This window comes from Asterias rubens, chromosome 12, assembly GCF_902459465.1.
Source record: "Asterias rubens chromosome 12, eAstRub1.3, whole genome shotgun sequence".
In the NCBI taxonomy this organism is placed as follows: domain Eukaryota; kingdom Metazoa; phylum Echinodermata; class Asteroidea; order Forcipulatida; family Asteriidae; genus Asterias; species Asterias rubens.
This window is the reverse complement of record NC_047073.1, coordinates 12716548-12738145: the sequence shown is the minus strand read 5'-3', so window position 1 is coordinate 12738145 and position 21598 is coordinate 12716548. Positions and strand designations below refer to the sequence as shown.

General features: G+C 36.5%; 1 protein-coding gene across 1 annotated transcript in view; it reads right to left on the bottom strand.

Moving 5' to 3' along the window:
• Window positions 1–5465: 5465 nt before the first annotated feature.
• LOC117297769 (receptor-type tyrosine-protein phosphatase F-like) overlaps window positions 5466–21598 on the bottom strand; it is a 41090-nt gene continuing 24957 nt past the window's right edge. The window contains exons 27-45 of the mRNA XM_033780918.1: window positions 21331–21373; window positions 20650–20752; window positions 19462–19541; window positions 18825–19153; window positions 16113–16200; window positions 15471–15547; window positions 15334–15370; window positions 14900–14997; window positions 14333–14455; window positions 13900–14057; window positions 12548–12683; window positions 11570–11719; window positions 11133–11232; window positions 10479–10555; window positions 9394–9525; window positions 8426–8557; window positions 7555–7709; window positions 6563–6698; window positions 5466–6117 (exon numbers count right to left, since the gene is read on the bottom strand). Of these exons, the coding sequence (XP_033636809.1) occupies window positions 6031–6117; window positions 6563–6698; window positions 7555–7709; window positions 8426–8557; window positions 9394–9525; window positions 10479–10555; window positions 11133–11232; window positions 11570–11719; window positions 12548–12683; window positions 13900–14057; window positions 14333–14455; window positions 14900–14997; window positions 15334–15370; window positions 15471–15547; window positions 16113–16200; window positions 18825–19153; window positions 19462–19541; window positions 20650–20752; window positions 21331–21373 (2241 nt within the window). The 3' untranslated portion in view covers window positions 5466–6030. The remainder of the gene's footprint in view (window positions 6118–6562; window positions 6699–7554; window positions 7710–8425; window positions 8558–9393; window positions 9526–10478; window positions 10556–11132; window positions 11233–11569; window positions 11720–12547; window positions 12684–13899; window positions 14058–14332; window positions 14456–14899; window positions 14998–15333; window positions 15371–15470; window positions 15548–16112; window positions 16201–18824; window positions 19154–19461; window positions 19542–20649; window positions 20753–21330; window positions 21374–21598) is intronic.

The window sequence follows — 21598 nt, the reverse complement described above, 5'->3', positions numbered from 1 at the left end:
TGGTGGAGTATTCAAATAGAAGTGACTCCAAGTCTCAGCCCTTGTCTTAAAAGAAAACCACCCTCACCCCCAAATATGGAAAATTTTCTTGCTTGCTTTGCCAACACATTATAATTAACATTGTTTTAAGTTCATCGTATAGTTGGATTGATGCCAAAAACACAAAGTACGTCTCCTGATCCTGGAGTGACGGGATACCAATGTTCTTATAAACACGATCATGGTTCCTCTAAAAACAATTCGGACATCCTGTCCTTCGATATCAGTTCCGCGTTCGAGTTGACATAAACCATATACAAATAAAGATACAAATACTATTATAATAGTATATGAGTTTTGTAAATAGAGACAAAATCATAACATAAATGAACAGCTGAAAGCTTGGGTACGCATTTGTTTTATGACCATTCTATATGAACAATATGTTTAGAACCAGTGACGTATTTATCTTATCATTTAACATCGCTTTGTCAACGACGAATAGAAAGTGATTGAATTTGTCGAATCAGGTCTCCAAAGAACTACTCAATAATTAGATGTTGTTCATATTGGTGTCTTTGTATCTAAAACTGCACTCATGCTTGTGGCTCATGTAGATGCATAGTTCAATTTTCGTAGGATTGCAACTTTAAAGGAGAGTTCACCAACTGTTGATTTTGGCGATACTGTTCCCACAGACGAACCGCAATAGTCTCGACATTTCGTATTACAATTTAATGAAAGCTATTAATATGATCTTAAACTTATGTCTAGTTTGATTTCTTTTGGTCTAAGTTTGTGGTTAATTAACACATCACGCCATTCATCTCTCATGCAAATCAACATAGGTTAACTTATTACCAAGTCGAGATTGTGGGGAATTAATAGACTGGTCTGATTCCGCAAGTTCATTAAAGAGAATGAGTGTCAATGATTAATATTATTGTCACAATATGAATACGACAAGTTTAACAATTACGATCTTTCTAATGCATGTTATAACTGAAGTCTTTGTCAAATTTGAATCTATAATAGGTTGGTATACGTCACCTCTCTAAAATGGCTGCCCTTTTCAAGAACCATTCGTTGACTTTGATTTCTTGTTTTTGAGCCTTTTGTTCTCATTTGTTAAGCCACATATTGATGAAGCGACACAATATTTTAATACGCATAAAGGTAGAATTTCTGAGATATTTTAATCTATAGATAAACATTGAAATAAATTTATGTATTGAATTGAACAGAACAATTAACACGAGACGGTTAAATGAAGCTACTCGATAAACCTGACGATGATGCAGGAATATTTGCTTACTTTGACCTAGAGGGCGTTTCTACATTAATTTTTGTTTAGGCTATTCAACAAGGGGTGCACCAGGTAACATTTTCATAGAGCTGCTCAACACAAAAATTTGCTCAGTATGAAATGTTTGCCTTGATAAAAACAGGATTGCCAACCAATTTTCACGTGATTTTCAGCAGCTGAATCAGTAACAAGCAATATGCAACAAACGGAAATTTTGTTGGTAATCTTGTTTTTATTAAGGAAGAAATATTATGCTAAGAAAGTTATTGTGCTTAGCACTTCTATGAAATTGGGCTCAGGTAACAAAATGTAAGTTCTGCTATAATGGGATAAAATAGCAGTATAGTGTTCCATCATACCATGTCACGCATTTAGCATTGTTACGCAGAAGACCACACTAACAAGTACACGATTGAGTGAGATGAGTTAATTTAAAGCCATTGGACCCTTTCGGTACAGAAAAAAAAAAGTTCACAGATTTACAAATAACTTAAAGGGTTTACAGAAGGTAGTGGTGAAAGACTTCTCTTGAAATATGATTCCATGAAATGCTTTATTTTTGAGAAAACAGTACCACAATATCAATTCTCGTTGTCGAGAATTACGGATTTATTTAAAACACATGTCATGACACGGCGAAACGCGCGGATACGAGGGTGTGTTTTCCCGTTATTTTCTCCCGACTCCGATGACCGAAAGGGTCCAATGGCTTTAACCTGGGTTCAATTTCAGAAAGCTGATTGAGGACACAATAATAAGCAAAGCACAACAAAAGTATGCTTCCTATGAATAATCTCATCAGCCAAACTTCCGTGTCATAACTATAATTTCTGACTGGTATCCTGCCCATGTTTACCCAGAACAAAAATTGTAAGCAATATATTTGGCTTAAAGGAAGTGGACACTATTGGTAATTACTCAAAATAATTATTATCATAAAACCTTTATTGGTGACGAGTAATGGGGAGAGGTTGATATTATAAATCATTGTGAGAAACGACTCCATCTGAAGTGACGTAGTTTTCACGAAAGACGTAATTTTCCACGAATTTGATTTCGAGACCTCAAGTTTAGAACTTGACGTCTCGAAATCAACCCTCTAAACGCACACAACTTCGTGTGACAAGGGTGTTTTTTTTCTTTCATTATTATCTCGCGAGTTCGATGACCGATTGAGCTCAAATTTTCACAGGTTTGTTATTATATGCATATGGTGAGATACACCAACTGTGAAGGCTAGTCTTTGACAATTACCAACAGTGTCCACTGCCTTTAAAAATAGACCCTTCATTTGATGAGGTGGTTCAATGACACACTTTAAGCACGCCCCTCTGATAGAGCTGACTGCGACAGGGATGTTGTAACAAAATGGTGCCCGGTTCATAAATCAGTTTTGCAGTTGGAATAAAACAAAATAACATCCTTTGTAATTGTATTTTAGTTGGCACAAGACGTTTTGATAATTTAAACTAATTCAAACAACCATTGTTCATCTTGTAAATACTGCGACTTCCTCAAAGACAACTGAACACACACTGATTGTCGAGATAAGCAGAAAGCTATCAAATCCTTTATCGTCTCTGTATATACAGACGCAAGTTCTCAACAGAGTTGAATATTGGACTCAATAAATTAGTAGTAAATTTTATCGCTTTTGGATTCATCGTGGTTATTTTGTGCTCAAAAAGTGGGGGCGATCTTTCTCTTAATAATGTAATTCACAGGCGGCCTATAATTTGAACATTGTCGGCTTGTTGTTGTTGTTGTTGGTTTATTTATTTATTTATTTATTTATTTATTTTTTTTACGCCATAATAAATCATCAGAAAAAAAATTACAGAAAGAGACGCTTATAAATCTAACACACCCACCACGCAAAGTTATAATGCTGAAATCGAACACGGTTTATTGTTAGCTGGTACAATGAACGTCCAAGAAGAAAAGCGGTAAATAAACGTTTAAAAATAAGGTCCAGTTCGGATCGAAAGCTAATGCCATCTACCCCATACAGTACACTTAAAGGAACGTTACAGAGTTGGTAAGAAACACAGTAAGCGTTTTATTAATTTTTGTTTTGGCCTCGATGCAATGCAAAATTTGTAATTGGTTTTTCATGTTTATCTCGTGACCCAGACGGCCGATCGATCTCGAACTTCTACAGGTTGGTCAAATTATGTATATGGTGGATTACATAAAGTGCTTACACTGCCAGCAACTGTTTTGTTAGCAAAAAGAAAACACAATTATGTAATGTCCCTTTAATGCTCAAATTCAATTCTATGGTAAACAATTATAGTTGGTATTTAAATTTTGTTAAATTGCTCAAATAAAACCCTTGGCTAGTGCAACAATAAATGTACTCCCATTGAAGATTGTCCAATTGATTAACCCCTACCATTATGTTGTTGGGAGTAGGTGCGACACTAATACTGGGTTCCTGAATCCGTAATATCAGTTTAAAGACAGTGGACACTATTGGTAATTGTCAAGGACCTGTCTTCTCACTTGATGTATCTCAACATATGCATGTAATAACAAACCTGTGGAAATTTGAGCTCAATTGGTCGTCGAAGTTGCGAGATAATAATGAAAGAAAAAAACATCCTTGTCACACGAAGTTGTGTGCGTTTAGATGGTTGATTTCGAGACCTCAAGTTCTCAACTTACTAAATTACTTCTTTCTCGAAAACTACGGCACTTCAGAGGGAGCCGTTCCTCACAATGTTTTGTACCATCAACCTCTCCCCATTATTCGTTACCAAGTGAGGTTTTATGCTGATAATTATTTTGAGTAATTACCGATAGTGTCCACTGCCTTTAAATAGTTTGAAACAGACTGTGACACTCTAACTGCCATTGTAGCTTTATATCAGCCTGTTAACAACTCTCTGAAGATGAAGATTTATAAGATGAAAGTGTTCGTTTTCATATTTGCTTTAAAATACTGCACATTACTCTAACTACATCTGAGTAAAAGTTAAATGTAAAACACAAGGACTATTATATATCCTGAATAAATGTGTCTTGATACAGCCTTAAGACGCTGTATGTACAATCTATGTAAGTATATGGCTCACACCCGCTCAAACGAAGCTAACACAGCGTGTGTGCAAAACAGATAATGGACTGGATAATACACAATTAATATTCACTTTAATCACCCCCCCCCCCAAGAAGAAGAAAACAAAAAACACTCCAGAACAATAAAAGAAGTATAGCTAAGAAAGAAACAATTTAAAGCCGAGTTATGATTTACATAATTATTATGATTTAACTCAATGCGTCTGCGTATTATGCATTCAAACATGTCTTAAAGCGTATGAAATAAAGTTGTTTATAAAAGTATATTATATCCACTATTATCAATTTTAAATCACCTCAAAAATATGTTCATCTTCCACTTTTGTTTTGCTAGATCCACACGTCCCTCAACTGTCTTGTTTGTGTTTAACACAATCACTCAACTCAACCTTTAAAGTTGTTTAGCTGTGATTGTGCACTGCATTTATATGCAATTGAACTCTTTAAAGTCACATGGAAATATATATTTGTGTCTTTCAAACATAAGAGTATATGATTATGAACAATAAAACATATGTTTTAGTAAATGTTTGTCACGGTTTATATGTTTAAAGTATATATAGAGTTTTTTTTTTTGGGGGGGGCTGACTCCGCCTACCCCTTTTGCGAGGCAGACTTTGCCTGCAATGCGTAGCGTAAACAAAAGTGTAAAGTGCATGTACGGTCCAGGTCGTGAGTTTGTACGTTTCAATGAGTGTTTTTCTGCATTCAGCAGCAATACACCTGGTCGGCATTGCCGAAAATATGTAAAGTCTGCCTCGATTGACGTCACAAACAGCGCCCTCTCGGGTCGGGACCTACTCTTAAATGTGTAAATAACATAAGAACTATTTTGTTAAAACCTTAGTTAACTGTTAGTTAATCTATTAGTGACAAAAGCTTTATTTTGAAAAATACCACTTCCAGGTGACTTTAATCTTATGTGTTCTTGATTAAACGAGAGTACATTTAAAATTCGATATTATGCCTAAGTCATATGTCATCATCGTAGTCGAACCTAATGTGATTTTGCTCAAATCATTTTAATCATTTTTGTTTGTACTATCACTATGAACCGCCAAGCAATAATCGTCTATGAATAAACAATCATTTCTTTGTGATTTTGTTGGACTGTCACTTTAGATTGACTACAGATTCCTCCATTGGTTGTATACACACGCGGTTCTATTCCCCCTGGAAACTTGAATAATTACAGCGCTGTGACAACAATAGGTCTATGAGTACAACAAAGTTGTGATCTCAGTTTTCAGTATTGAGACAAATTACTTTTCTATGAAAATTGTTCACACTGCTGATACTTGACATTTCAGCTTATCAATGCATACCAGAGACTAAGCATACACTGTTTTGCCTTGGCAAAACCATTTCGGTTTTTCAGTAGGGGAAACGGACTGACTCCTCATGATTTAGAACAATTCCTTGGTAATCATTTGTGTAATGGTCAACATAAAAAAATGGTTATTATAGCAATTAAGCATATGACTTTAACTTATTGTAACTAACCAATCTTGTATATGCAAATGTGTATACTTGTTAATCAATACACTTAATCTTAATTATATAAAAAAAAGCTTGTTATATGCATAGACAATACTTGATAAGGATAATGATAAATTTACGCAGCCAAACTGATACTTTAATGCATGAAAAATATGTGATCCCGTTTAACGGTGTACGTTCTCATAGATAGTTGACGATGAAGCTTCATCCAGATACGTCTTGACCACTTGATAGCACAGCTGGTACTGAGCCTGAAATAAAGAACCACAGATTGAAAAACAAAATAACTAACTTAACATAAAAATGCATTTCAACAACAAATTTTGACGGTTAGATTATTCTCACGCCTTCCAGTAATTTCAAGGCAAACATTACATTTTAGTATAAACAAAATATGGTGAACAATGTTTGTTGTTGGCTATCCGTCGGGCTCTTTAGTACCACTCTTGACCCAGTTTAATTAAGCAGGACAACTTAAACAATCAGTTTAATTTCATATTGGGGAAGCCCACACAAATCATGTTTTTTGTGCAGTTATTTTACAAATTTTACTTCTTTGCAACAGCAACATCTTTTTGTTTTCTCAAAAAAAAATACAGTCGAACAAAATTTGAGAGTTACTGATTTTCTTCAGCTAGGTGAAATGTTGTTGTTGTACTGTTTTATGCAGGACCGTAATATTTTGAATATTCTTACCAATGTCTTGACCATTCCAGCTCGAGTTGAGCGGAGTTTCTTAACTGCCTGGAAGACGTCAATGACCCCATCCTGCTCTAGTCGATCTAAGAGGGTGATTAGGGTGCAGAATGTCCCACTGCAACCCTCTCCGTCACTGATAAAGAGAATAATAGTAATCGCAATTAAACGAAAAACTCTAGAACAAGTGTTTGGTTACTCGGCAACTGACAATATCTTGTTAAAACATGATTTAAGATTGAACTAAGACAAATACGGAATTAACACCAACGACCTCAGGTTTAAGTAACTGAGCTATCTAGCCATATGGATGGGGTTTTACCTGTTGTAAATTACTTTGTTCTGTGTGACATTCAGAAGCCCGAGACCCTTAGCTGCTGTAGCCAGGGATCACACCCAAATTGACCATACAATTTTAGGACATTTTCATTTTTTGAACCTGTATTAAAAAAATATTTACTTATTAAAATTACCCATTCCGTTTCCCTTTGGGTTTTTACGTGATTTTTGTTGCTACCCAAAAGGTATTTTGGTTTTATCGTTCACATTTGCCACCAGCCAAACACTTAAAACCAATCTTGTGCTAAAGACAATGGACACTATTGGTAACTGTCAAAGACCAGTCTTCTCACCTGCAGCTGTATCTCAACATATGTATATAGTAACAACAAACCTGTGAAAATTTGAGCTAAATTGGTCGTGGAAGTTGCGAGACAACTATGAAAGAAAAACACCCTTGTCACACGAAGTTGTGTGCTTTCAGATGCTTGATTTCGAGACCTCAAAATCTTATTCTGAGGTCTCGAAATCAAATTCGTGTAAAAACTACTTCTTTTTTCGAAAAATAAGTCACTGCAGAGAGAGCCGTTTCTCACAATGTTTTTATACTACCAACCTTTCCCCATTACTCGTTACCAAGTAAGGTTTCATGCTAATAACTATTATGAGTGACTAGCTACCAATAGTGTCCACTGCCTTTAAGCGATACTTACATGCAGTGGACTGTGAGTGGTCCATCAGGATGCTCCTCCGTCCACGTGTTGACAGCCTCAATCAATTTAAGGAGACTAGATGGCGAGCTGGGGATGTCCTTCTTTTTGGGCCACTGCAGGAACTGGATATGGCATACAGTCTGCACCTCCTTCTGCTAGTTAATGTTTTCAATTAGAATGAAACAAATTAATTACACGAGGACTTTTGTGCAAGATTAGGTCAAAACAAACGTAGGCCTACTTAAAATTTAATTAAGAAACCAGATGGAAAGCCACAGTTTTATGTTTTTACAAAACAGGAGACAGATTTTTTCCAACATAACTATTTCTCATAAGTATATATATTTTTTCCCAGCCAAATGGGGTTTTCATTTTAAATAGTTTGAATAAGAGTGGCTTCTTATAACATAGCGTGCACATTTGTCACTAGGTTTACATTTTTAAGTCATACAGTATTTTCATGCAATGATGGGACTGGATTGTGATACGTATTTCTTTCTCTCGAAATGTCGAGTTAAGCCAATGGTTCTTTTCAGAACCACCCCAACTCATTTAGAGATAGTCATTACATGGTGTTACCGCAAACTCGTCTATATTTTATTTCCACCATGCAAAGTTTCAAATCCTACGTATTCCTTTTACATAGCACAATGTAATGGTTAACAATGGCGCATTATGCTGCCAATCTTTTTGATAACCGTTTCTTTGTGTGTGGTAAAAATAAAATAAATGAATGAATGAATGAAAGTGCACTGGGTTCTTTTACGTGCGTTCACACAGCACACGGGAATAGTCTAAACAGAAGTTTACAAAAAAAAATAGACAAACAACATTAACATAGCTACAATTGTTTGTTGCAACAAATACTGACATTTCTGAGTGGGTACGTGATGCCAAACTGTCGCACGACCATGTCCTCGTCGCGTTGATCCTCACTCAGTAACTCGACAGTCAGTGGTCCGAAGCTCATGCTGCCCTCCTCCGGCCAGTACTGTGGGATGCTCTGCTGATGAGTGGGGCAAACAAAAACAATAGATGAGTCATTTCTGTTTACTTATTTCATAAGTAAAAAACGACTTATATAATACAATAATGACATTAACTTCAACCTGGTATTAAAGTCTAGCCCACATTATCTTTAAGGAACATTACAGAATTGGTTTTGCTGGCAGTGTAAGCACTCTATGTTATCCACAATATACATAAACTGAAAAACCTGTAGAAGTTTAAGATCGATCGGCCATCTGGGTCACGAGAAAATAGTAAAAAAAACGATTACAAATTTTGCATTGCATCGATGCCAAAATAAAAATGAATAAAACGCTCACTGGGCGATAAACTTCAAACACGAAGTTAGACTATTTATTTATCATCAAATATTACATTTCAGACAGAAATATTTCAAGGGATGTTTTCTACTATCATCATCATTAGACCGTGTAAGTTTTGAGTAAATCTGTGATCTTCACGACTCTTTTTTTAACCAATTCTGTAACGTTCCTTTTAGTGTAAGTATACGGCAATGATTTTCGGAATAGTAATGCAATAATAAACTTTAGTTGAAAGTCAACTTAAATTATGCTTATTTAATAATGTCACGATTCAAAAATTTACAATAGTAACAAAGAAATTGCATCATGTGGCAAAGCTATTTAAAGATAACATTTGTTCCAGTTTATTTCCAGAATGAAGTTATTGTATTGCAAAAAAACAAGAATTAATAGTAAGTTATGTGTCATCTTGTCAATGGAGTGAAATCAGTTTGTGAAGTACTACTATTCAAAATAAATTTAATTAACATAATACATTTTTAAGAAAATGTTATGTTTGTTCACACACCGGGTCATTGTCCGTGGAGTTGAGCATAATAATGCAGGATGATTTGTAGTCAAACACCAGCCGCCAGATATCACCCATCGTGCTGGGTAGGGGAGCTTGTGTGGCCAGGTAGGAGTGCTTGCCTCTGGAACCCTGGATAGCCAAAGTAAATCAAACATTCGAATAATATTTAATAATAAATAATAAAAATAAATCTTATAAAGCGCTGGTATCTAGAAACAAAAAAAATACTATTCATATGACCAATGGGAAATTAATGGTAGTCTTGACTCAAGAAGTAAGTTTTGAGATTGGATTTGAATGAAGAAATTTCATGTAATGTGATCTAAGGGTGAGAGGCAAGCCGTTCCACAGGCCCGGGGGCTGCAACTGAGAAACTTCTATCCCCATAAGTTTTCAACCTGGAAGGTGGAACGGCAAGCAAGTGGGCATCACTGGCCCTTATTAAATATCGTCTTAGCAAACCACAATCTGATCATAAGTGAAAATAATCGAACTGCTCCAGTCAGTTGGCTGTATACCATCAATGTCATTGGCATTGTATTGGTTTGTACCTCTAAGAACGAAGCAATGGTGTAAAATCACACCTTTGGTTTACAGACAGTGGACACTATTGGTAATTGTCAAAGACCAGTCTTCTCACTTGGTGTATCTCAACATATGCATGAAATAACAAACCTGTGAAAATTTGAGCTCAATTGGTCGTCGGAGTTGCGAGATAATAATGAAATAAAAAACACCCTTGTCACAAGAAGTTGTGTGCGTTTAGATGGTTGATTTCGAGACCTCAAGTTCTAAACTTGAGGTCTCGAAATCAAATTCGTGGAAAATTACTTCTTTCTCGAAAACTACGTCACTTCAGAGAGAGCCGTTTCTAACAATGTTTTATACTATCAACCTTTCCCCATTACTCGTTACCGAAGTGAGGTTTTATGCTGATAATTATTTTGAGTAAGTACCAACAGTGTCCACTGCCTTTAAGACAATCAGCAAAATACAAACTGATCAATCAATGGAGTCATTGAGTTGCTCCAGCCAGTTTGCCAGACACCGTCGATGTCATGAGCCTGTTGGTTTTAACTTACCTCTAAGAATGTAGCATTGATGTAGTTAGTGCTACCTTCGTCACCTGTTGTCATCAGGTATGGTCTGGTGCTGTCCCCTGGCAAGGTATCAGACTACATGTTAGCTTAAATTGCATCTTAATGATGGGTTGATTTGACCGACATTTGAAAAAGTTGTTGCGTAGATGGGGAAACATTTAGCAGGACAGGGTTCACTTTTCCTATGTAACTTTTGTCTCACTTTCTTTTACCCATCAGCTTCATAATTTTCAAAGAAAGTGTGATACGGACATCAAAGTTCAGAAGTTATTTGATTAGCTACTTTCCTGCTTACCTGTTGTTACGTTGTCAATAACATGTTTCGCGACTGGCCATGGATATGAATTCAAGTCTAATCACGAGCTTTTGTACTGCTCGAAAAATGTTTCTTAACAACTTGATTTACATGCATGACGAGGTTGAGGTGTTTACCTCGGCTGCCTTGGTTAATACCCTCTTTAGGTGAAAACGGTGACTATGTTGTGTGAAGCTTCATCTGTGAATCCATATAAACTTTACAACTGAATTTGTATTTTTTTAGGCGGGTCGTTCTCTAGTCAATTATCACTTCATGTGACTCACTTGTTGTTTAACCGTACTAACAGAAAAACACATTATTATATGGAAAAATTATACTTGGAATGCAATCCTCAAATCTGTTCTTGTCTGCGTTGTCAGGCTGCCTCCCTCCATAGCACTGGTCGTCACTCATTGATGCGGTGAAAGTATCTAACATCTGTTAAAATAAAAGTAGTAGCACAGTTGGACACAAAGTACTAATCATTACAACGACAAACAAGTGCGAATGGGAAGCAAAAAGCATCAAACTAGAGTTTGTCTTTAATTATCAACCACGTTATGAAGACGTAACAAAAATGTGACAAAACAAATTTCACTTGGGCATTGTAAAGGCTAGGGTCCTCTCAAAGGGACTTTGAGTATGCAAATGATATGTGAAGATATAAGTATTGGAACCAAAGAAAAAAACAATATCACTCCACAGAGATGTGCAGAATACATTGTGTTTATTTCGGATGTAATACTTAATGCATACGTTGAAACTTATAGTATACCTGGAATTGGTCTTCCATGCCGTTTGTTCCAGTTTTCTTATCACGCTTTTTCAGTTTGATAAGATCTTGTGAGAATCGATCCACTGAGATAGCGGTGTTCTCGGACAGACTGGACTCCAACAAAGCCTCGTAGATGAACTTGAACTGACCCTGTACAAATGAAAATTGTATAATTAAAATAATAACTCATTCTTTTAAGTCAATTTCAAAGTTTAATGGAACTCTCTACTCTACTCCTAAGGGGTCACAAAACCAGGTCATGAAACCTGTTTTTTTTAAGTGCAGCAATTGTATTACAAGTTGAACGAAATTTGTGCAACGAACTGCAGCGGATTATGATAAGAAGTCATTGCCCCTCATTAAGAGTGTCAATCATATCTCATAGAGCAAGGATCAACCATTTGAGCACAGGGCGACTTGTATTTTGACTGCGGCAGTTTCAAGTCGAAAGAATGTATAACAAACTGGACGTGATTGAGATAAAACGTAGTTGCACCAGTCAATGGGAGTGTCAATCATTTGTCATAAAGAAAGGATCAACAATGTGATTACAGGGCGAGTTGTCGGTTGATTGCGGTAATTGTATTACAAGGGGACAAAATGTATACCAAACTGCTGAGGATTAAGAAAGTAAGTAACATATTCCCAAAAGGAGTGTCAATCATTCTCACAGGACAGGGCTTGACCATTTATGGGGCTATCATTAATCAAGAAAAGGATCAACAGATATTTGTTTCCTAATTGTCAGCTTGGGAAAGAAGTTCTGGTTCAGAATGAACAGTGCCACTGACCGCATGACAGATGCAGTTCAATTTAATAAAATGTTTGCTGCTTGATGTGCCAGTCAGTTAGATGTTCAATTCAAGGAAGTTAAAAGTGTATAACTTTAAAATAGCAATAATGTCAAAGCATTATTAAAAAGACCCTAAGAACTTCCATGTTGAGGTAACTTAGAAATTGTTAAAGTTTTTTCCATACCACAGTTTGAACCATCAAGTAGCGCTTGTCCCTCATGCTCCGCACAAAGCTGAGTACATCGACCTGTCCTTCTGCCTGAGCCTGTTCCATCATGGCGTCCAATGCTATGTAGGTTCCAGTTCGGCCAACCCCAGCACTAAATAAGAAAGAAAACAAAAAAAGTTTGCAACAGTAGGTTTAACAGTCAGAAGAGGCAAATAGTATACAAATATTGAGTGGCTTAGAGTGGAATGGGAGGAATATTATCGCAAGGTAAAATTTGGACTGTTCCATTTCACGAGGCGAAGCCGAGTATAATGGAACAGTCCAAATTTTACCGAGCGATAATATTCCTTCCATTCCACGAACTAAAGCCACTCAATATTTGTTTTATATACCTGACATATATATCCTTGTCATTTGACATATTTTAAAAGTATAACATTATGCAAAATCACTCAAATTACTGACAACCAAAAACCATATCAATGCATAAATCGGATCACAACCTTTTGCACAGATGCTCCTTTGTTTAAGCAGCGGCGCGGCGGCGCTGTACTGCTTAAAAACATTGGGAACAAGGACAACAACGACAACGACAACGACAACGACAACGACAATAATAATGCATTTATAATGCGCCATCTATCTAGTGTACAAGACCCTATTCCGAGGCGCAGAACAAAAAACAATACATACAACAAAAAAGAAATGTAGAACATAACAAAAAATTATACAATGAATACCATACTATCAAGACAGGATTGTAATGAGGATTTAAGTGTAAGAGGATTTAAATAAATGAGTTTTAAGCATGTTTTTAAACAATGGAAGAGAACTACAGCACCTGATGTTATTAGGTAAAGCATTCCAAAGTTTAGGAGCACAAGCGGAAAAGGCACGATCGCCATACGATGAGGAAGTTATAAGAATAGTTAAAAGGGACTTAGCAGAAGAACGAAGAGTGCGAGAGGGGGCATAAGGTACAAGGAGATGATGATCAAGGATGATCATAACTGTTGAATGGGAAATGCTATTCCCCGTGGGCGAATAGGTCTTTTTGATCGCCGGTGCGGATGGGAGTAATAGTGAATGTCACGTGAAGTAAGTTCCACCAATCAAATGACAAGGATCTGTATGTCAGTTATATCATTTTCACTCCCTTTGTTGATACCGCAGCAGGGACGAAACAATAGACCTTATCACGGGAGGTCATCTTGGTTTTCTCCTATTCAACTCATTGTAACCAAACCGAGGCTGGGAGGAAAATATAGTCTGGTTTCTTTTCGTAAAATAAACATTGACATACATAACTGTTATTGGATACAGAGAACATGGCAAAGATGATGGCATCATGATAAAGGATAGTATACCTGCAGTGCACGATAGTAGGACCATGTTGTGTCGTTTCTGAGGCGTGTACTCGTCCAATAAACTGTAGAAGTGACGATGACTCGGGTGGTTTCATATCGGGCCATGTGATGTAATGATACTGCAGAACCTCACGGTACTCGCCCTCGGGCTCGCTGCTCTGTATAGTAGTAGTGAATAGAGTTAATAGAAATAGAGTACTTTTTACTAGAAAACAAATTAATTAGCTTTGAACATCAGAGACACATAAACACGATTTAAGCAGCCTGTCGCGTAAACATCCTTATAAAATGTTAGGCCGAAACCATGGAGCTATGGCCGAAAACATTATTTTGAAAACGATGACAAAAATACATAAGTGGTCAGAAAATTCAAACTCGTTTACTAGATAAATTCAGGTTCGAGACGGTAGGTGTTTAAAACATGTTAACTTACTTTTGACAAGTGCATAGTTCTCAAGATGAAGGTCGGACTAGTCTTTTCTTCAACATTTCTGACGAAAATTTCACCATAATTAGTGGAAGACTCTACGTCTGGCCAGTATTTCTCACATTTATCCTGAATTATAAAATAGGCATTATGATTCAATCATGTAAATTATCGATCCCTTGTACCGACTCCAAACACTACTGGGGCCTATCTGAATGGCCCGTCATTAACCACCCCGCCCAGAATACTCACTTCTCTGTAAAACACATGTGTATCTTATAACTCACAACAAATGTGGCATGTAGATGTTCATCATGAAAGTCCGTAACATGATTTGGCTATGATAAGTAATGTTGTTCTAAAAAAAAAAATCTGCGAACCAGTTTGTTATTCAAGGACTTTGTTTAAATCGATGTCATGCAACATATGTAATCGGTTTTCACTATTTTCTCGTGACCCAGATGGCCGACCGATCCCAAAATATCTACAGGTTTGTCAGTTTATGTATAATGGTGGATTACATATTCAGTTCAAACTAGTTACTAGGTTATGACGTATGACAAATGTTGTAACCTTTCCATTCTCTACGAGGTTTGTGAGCATGATGATCTTTCCGACACGTTCCTGCCATACCATGCGCCACATGTCGTTCACGGTCGTCTGATTGGGACCTGAATAAACAAAATGTGTTTTTTTTTCCTCATAAAACTCATCAACACTTATGTGAAAAGTTGCTTCTAGGGTTTGGAAAAGTTGAATAACAAATTTGACCAGCGTATCACCGTAAATCATGCACATTTAAAACCACTTTGTGCTCAGCTTTACTTCAAGATATGTAATACGGTTTTAACTTACGACTGATGTAGAAGTTTCAAACCCAACCGTTTCAGTTCATTGTAATGCTACTTTGACGGATCTTGGCGATCCATGCTCTCACAAAATAATACTTAGGAGTATTTTACCCCCGAACTGACAATTCGTAGTTTGTAAATCTAAATTTGACTCACCTTGGCATGCAATATACTTGGCATCGTACTTGTATCCCTGTAAATAGTTCAAAGTAAACATCAATTGAGTTTTCAATAATAAATTTACATAGTCATTTATTTATTGCAAAAACGTAAATAATCAACTGTACACATACGCCAATGTAACATGCGTTGATGTAGTCCGAATGTGGATGTCCTTCAAGTGGCTCAAGCACAACACGTGAGTGGTCGTCTGAAGAAGAAAAACAATATATATAAAAAAACAGTGACGTTGAAATGACTTGAGGAAAAGCCAAACAAAACAGTGGTCATTATTGTTAATTTTGCTATACAAGTCAATGAGACATTTTACAAAGTTACCTACCGTTAGTCATTATTGCACATAATAAGTGAATAACTAATTAATTGTAAACTTTGACATCAAATTTTGCAATTTGTGCAGTAAGTTGAAGCAGAGTGTCACTGACACCGGTGTCACTGACACCGGCCTTCAAAAACTACCACAATATTAGTCAATATTTTTGTTGATTAGGTCACCAGCAAACTCAAATTTAAATGTTAAATTTGTAAAGAAAAGTATGATCAATGTGACGTGAATTTATTGTTTGTTTATTATTCAATACATGCTTTATATTTTATTTTTATTTGAATAAGGATCTATCAAACATACTATTTAAATATAATAACTAATATGCCTCAGTGGAAAGTGATTGGGCTAGTTTTTAATAGGTTGGGTTGAACAAAGGCCTACAGCTTGTTGTTTAACCAAAGACCTCTGGATTAAAACTTTTACTTACATGCAGAGATATTTTTGTATCTGTTCTTCTTCTTGTTCGCATCATCTAATGCGACCGTCTGGGGATGGTTGGGGGCAGGTGGGAGCGTCTTATAGAAACGAATAGTAACAGAACAGATTGTAATATTTTGAGGGAATGTATACGTATTTTTGTTCAACTTCGTTCTTACATTCATTAATTTTATAGGAAGTTTGTAAGAGTCAAAGGTTTTAGTCACTTGTTGTGTTGATCGAATGTTAATTTCAATGTTCCTAATCAACAAAGCAAATATATTTTCGAAGTGTGACGTCGAATGGTATTTTTGGATGATAACAAGTTTGGCTGTCTTGGGCCACTGAATTAAGTAAGATGGCTTTTAACATAATGTTTGTAATGGGATGAAATTGCAGCCCCCTTTTTTTTGTTACCCCTAGTTTACCTATGTCCTGCTCGGACTAGGGCGAGTCTAGGGGTGGGTGGTTGCCTGGTGGTGTGTGATGAGTGGGTGATTGGTAGCAGGCTTTGCAACCAATCACGGCTATTGAGGAAGTGATGTCTCAGGGGTCAGTGCCCAAACCCAAGGAAGTGGTTTGACACTTGGCCACTGGACACCGACAGAGGACGGATAGTGTTAGAATTAACCCTCCAAGTTCCTTCAATAATTACACTTTGCCTCTGTCGGACATCTACGTTGGATTGCGCCAGCCCAGCTTTATCACCACAATAATTGTATATTCATCCCCTGTCCTGCTCTAGGTGAGTTTGATTTTACTTTTATCTTTCTTGTGAGCCTAGCTAGGTTTAAAAGTTAAAGTAAAGATCGGCGTAACATTTAATTTGAACAATCACTGCATACTTTCAATTGTGTAAGGATAGTGTTTTAGATTTTGATGACTGAAGTTCTAGAAAAGAAGTTCCTTTTTACATGCTCTTATTTTGAATTGATAATTGTTGACTTGTTGTTTTCCATGCTCTTTTGACTTTTGATGCTTACAAAATGTGAATTGTCATATTACATTTTGTCTCAGTATTATTAAGCTTTTAACTTGATTTATGTAATGTTGGTTTAGTTTCTGCATTATTCAGTACTTATTTGTTTCATGGTTCAATTTCATTGTCTACTTTGCCCAAGACCAGATACTTTTATTAGCGTCTGTTTTATTGAGTGGCTGATTTGTTTGATTCCACCTGTGGATTATTAGAACAACTTATTTCTAATAGTACTTTTTGATATGAGTTTGACAAGAGACAAAGACTAGTTTTGTATTTGAATTTTCTTTGATTTAGTTTTATGCATCTTTCTTTCTTTTATTTACTGAAACTACACTTTTCAGCCAGTGATTACTTTTATCATAGTTTTGCTCTATGGGTTCATACATATATCTTTGCTTTTTAACTTCTTGTTTGGTTTTTAATGTTTTGCATTTACTTTTATTTAGACTTCTTTAAAGTTTATCATTGTATATAATACATTGCAGTCAAAACCAATTCCCACGGTTTTTCATTGTTTATTGTAAACATCCTGATTTCATGGCACCAAGGAGTCATTGTTCCATGAAATGTCTTAAATACCACAAACTATGCAAGGGGTGTAGTTTCCCTTAATTGGTTTAAATACCCTGTCCATCATTTTGCCTCAGGCGTGCACTGGTCTGGGGAATAGTGTGACCTTTTAGCACCCATACTGCACTGGCTAGTGTAACAGTCTCACACAGCTGTTATTGTTTCACACTTAATTTACTTTCAAGATTAGTGATTTCTGTTAAAGGATTATAAGGTTTATTATTAGGTATTTAATTTTAGTGTAGTTTATATTTTTGAATGGCATAGTATTAATTTTAAACTTGGCCACTGGACACCGACAGAGGACGGATAGTGTTAGAATTAACCCTCCAAGTTCCTTCAATAATTACACTTTGCCTCTGTCGGACATCTACGTTGGATTGCGCCAGCCCAGCTTTATCACCACAATAATTGTATATATTCATCCCCTGTCCTGCTCTAGGCCGAATCCAAATCAAGAGAGCCAGCAGGACAGCGTGTCATCAGCTGTAGCCTATTTATCTTCACTGCATTTTCGTCATACCCACTTGTACCAGAACAGTAATCCTGTCCCCTGATCAAGGACAAGGAACTGGTTCTGAAGTCTTCAAGTTTGTCATCATAATCTTCGCAGCCCCAATATCTTCAACTTTGCTGGAAGAACTTTTTCATTGTCACACCATCTTCAATTCAAGTATCTTCAATTCAAGTTATCGTCAGCGTCCGTACAAGTCCAACACCAACAGATAGGCCATTCATTTATCTTTGCTTTATATTTCCATTGTATAAAGTCCATTGTTATTTTTCGTTGCATTTTAATTGTCGAGACCCGCCGGGTTTGTTTTTCTCCTCTTTTGTATTTGAGATTTTATTATTATCTCATTTGCACTGTACAAATACAGCGTTTTAAATTCGCCTCTCCCTTTATAGTAGTCGGGATTTGAATAAAACTTTCTTCATATTTTACAACACCACTTAAACAGCGTGTCCCTTGTAAAATTTATTATGTTTCAGCACAGAGTGCGCTAGCCGCACTCAAACCTGTTACATGTTTATAAAGAGACCTGCCTAATTTCCCCACCTTCTAAAGGAACCTATCTAGTGGAGAGTTTGTTCGTAACAGAACTGAATTTCAATTTAGCGACCCCTTCTTTTAAGAAGCAGAGAATGTTAGACACCGGTTAAATGTACCTCAAAATCTTGCTGAAATGCGTTGATCTTTCCAGACTTTCTCGCTTTTATGAACCGTGCTAGATCAGTCATGGTCACGGCTCCCGTAGTTGATGAACCAGATGCACCCTTAACAGCACTCTTTGACTTGGGTCTGGACCTAACATTCGGCTTCTGTTTGATAGCCGGCTTGGTTGATGTTGACGGACCGGCACCAGACTGATCCTTAGTGGGTGATTTCGGTGCAGATGGGCCGGGGATACTGGCCGACTGTCCGGAGGAGTGGTCGGTAGATGAACGGGAGACTTTGTCAGCGGATGCATCACAGCCACGGTTTGAAAGCTCAATGTCTGAAGAAGTAAAGTTACTCTTGGAGTTATTTTTATTTAATTTTTTACTTAAGAGTAACAAATAACATAACATTTTGTTTTCTTCAGATTAAGTGGTTTGTATACGTGCCTAAAGGTCAACAAAAACAAATTACGAACAATATTTAGTCGATCATTCTCATACTTTTCCGAGTTTTCTCTCTATACTTTCGGTGGGAGTAATTATCTTTAAAGATAACTGTGGCAAAATTGTGTAGGCATATATGCCACCGAAACTTTGCCTCGACAAAAATCAACAATTAATCGGTATATTTGTGTTTACGTCATACCTTCATAGTCTGGTGGGTTGAGAGAAGCTGCATTCACACCATTATGTCCATCCACTGCCTTTCCTTCTTTCCACTTGCGTCTTCAAATGAAAACAAGTATACAACGAGTTACTTGAGCACATAATTTAAATAATACATTTGGTGGGACATCTAGGAGCTTATGAAATAGCAATGTGGAGAGTAGGCGGCCTACTCGTACACATAAAGAGGCCTGAATCTAAATTTGTAAAACACAAAGCTTAGTTGACGAAATCAAAATAATTAAAGGATGTAATGACTTACTTGAGACTCTCAAGAATGTTTATGCCAAACAAGTTGTTGTTTGATAACTTATATATTTTTGTTATTAAATTATTTGCTACTATTTTATGTTATCTTCGAGAAAGACTCTGCTAGTATAGGGTCCAAAAGTCAGACAAATGATTTAACTATTTGTTTTACATTCATGCGTTAGGTCCTACTGGTTGGGTAAGCAGTTTACAAAAGCTTATTCCATCTTCTCAAAGGAAATTTTAATTACACGGAGTCTGCGCAAACCTCAGTTTATTATAAACATATTTATCGTAGGCTTAAACAACTGATGACCTCACGATACAAAGTAGCGAAGCTCCTTTAACAACTGTCAAACTTATTCAATCATGATTTACATTAAGAGGCTGTTGCCTTTCCCCTTTGTGTAACTGTTATGAAATGTCACCTGTGAATAGTCACTTTGGACTATTACACGGAGATCCAAAGAACTTAATATAATGGATTTGAGCATTTTAGTTAACTTCTGTTGTGCATGCCCGGAATAGGCCTACACCATAATCATTTGTTGTACACTCCAACAGAGACACGTCTTAATCTGATGTTGTTACTATAGTTGTTCTACTAAGGGTTAGCATTTAGTAAAATGTCGTACAAAGGCTGGATGGGAACTGAATTGAAAGTTATACAACTCCTATAGACAACAACATTCTCGCTAGAGGACGTCACAGGGATGTCGTGAAACTAATTAGCCTTCATTTTGGTTTTGCCCTCATTTATAGGCAGCATTACATGTTATCCGACTGGAGTAATACGGACCATCGGCACAAAGGAGGCCAGTTGTCACCAACGACACAGTAGGGTAAGAATAGTTATTCGTAACAATCTTCTTCTTACACACTTTGACTTTTGCTTGAAGACAACCACAACAAAACTTACAAGAAAACAGCGGCGAGCAAAACAATGATGACTAACACCAGAAGAATGAGTATAACGGCAACAACCGATCCAGCAGCGCTAGGTTCCGAGTAATCTCCATCCACTACGATAGATAATAATAAGAGCATGATATTTCATTATGAAGAATAGCAGATGACATGCTTATTGCACCTTCGTTCGGATTATACTGTATATTTGTTAAAGAGGACATCTTTCTTTTTACTCCATGTTGTGCTTGATATGGAGCAAGATGGAGTCTTCAGTGTGGCCTTTGAATATCTTACACAAACTTTTAACGACTTTTAGGGGTTGGTCAAATAATGTAAAACAAAGAATGGAAACATTTGGGGTACCACTTGCCCCTATAATGGCATACCAACATGGTTTTCCCGTGTGTTAACAGTTTCCGATTACAATATATTTAAACTTTACGTGTTGAATCCACTTCAGGAATGAACGATATATTAAGAATTAACATCACGGAATGTGATTTATTTAGCCAGGTAGAGTCACTAGTAGTTACATAATCTTGTTTCTTAAAACGTGATGATTGTGCAACGCACGATCTTATTTAGGAAGGTTGGTGCGTTATTTGCGAGAAGTTGGGAAAGTGTTTGCAGCAACTGTCTTGACCAGAGATCAATCTTACACTGTTTTAAACTAAATTAAAATCAAACTCACCTTCCACTGTCAATGGTTCGTCATTCCAAACCACGCTCGCTTTCTGTGGCAGAATAAATAAAATAAATAAACAGTTAATTTAACAAAATAAACGGTTAACAGTATAAATGAAATAAAAAAAGGTCAGTACACATTGTCAATTGGTTTGGGTTGAAAACAAAGTATGCAAGTTAAAATACATGTAATAACAGTACTTAACAGGTATTATTATTTTTATTATTATTATTTTATTTGTTTAAAGCTAGACACAATGCTATATCTTGTTTTT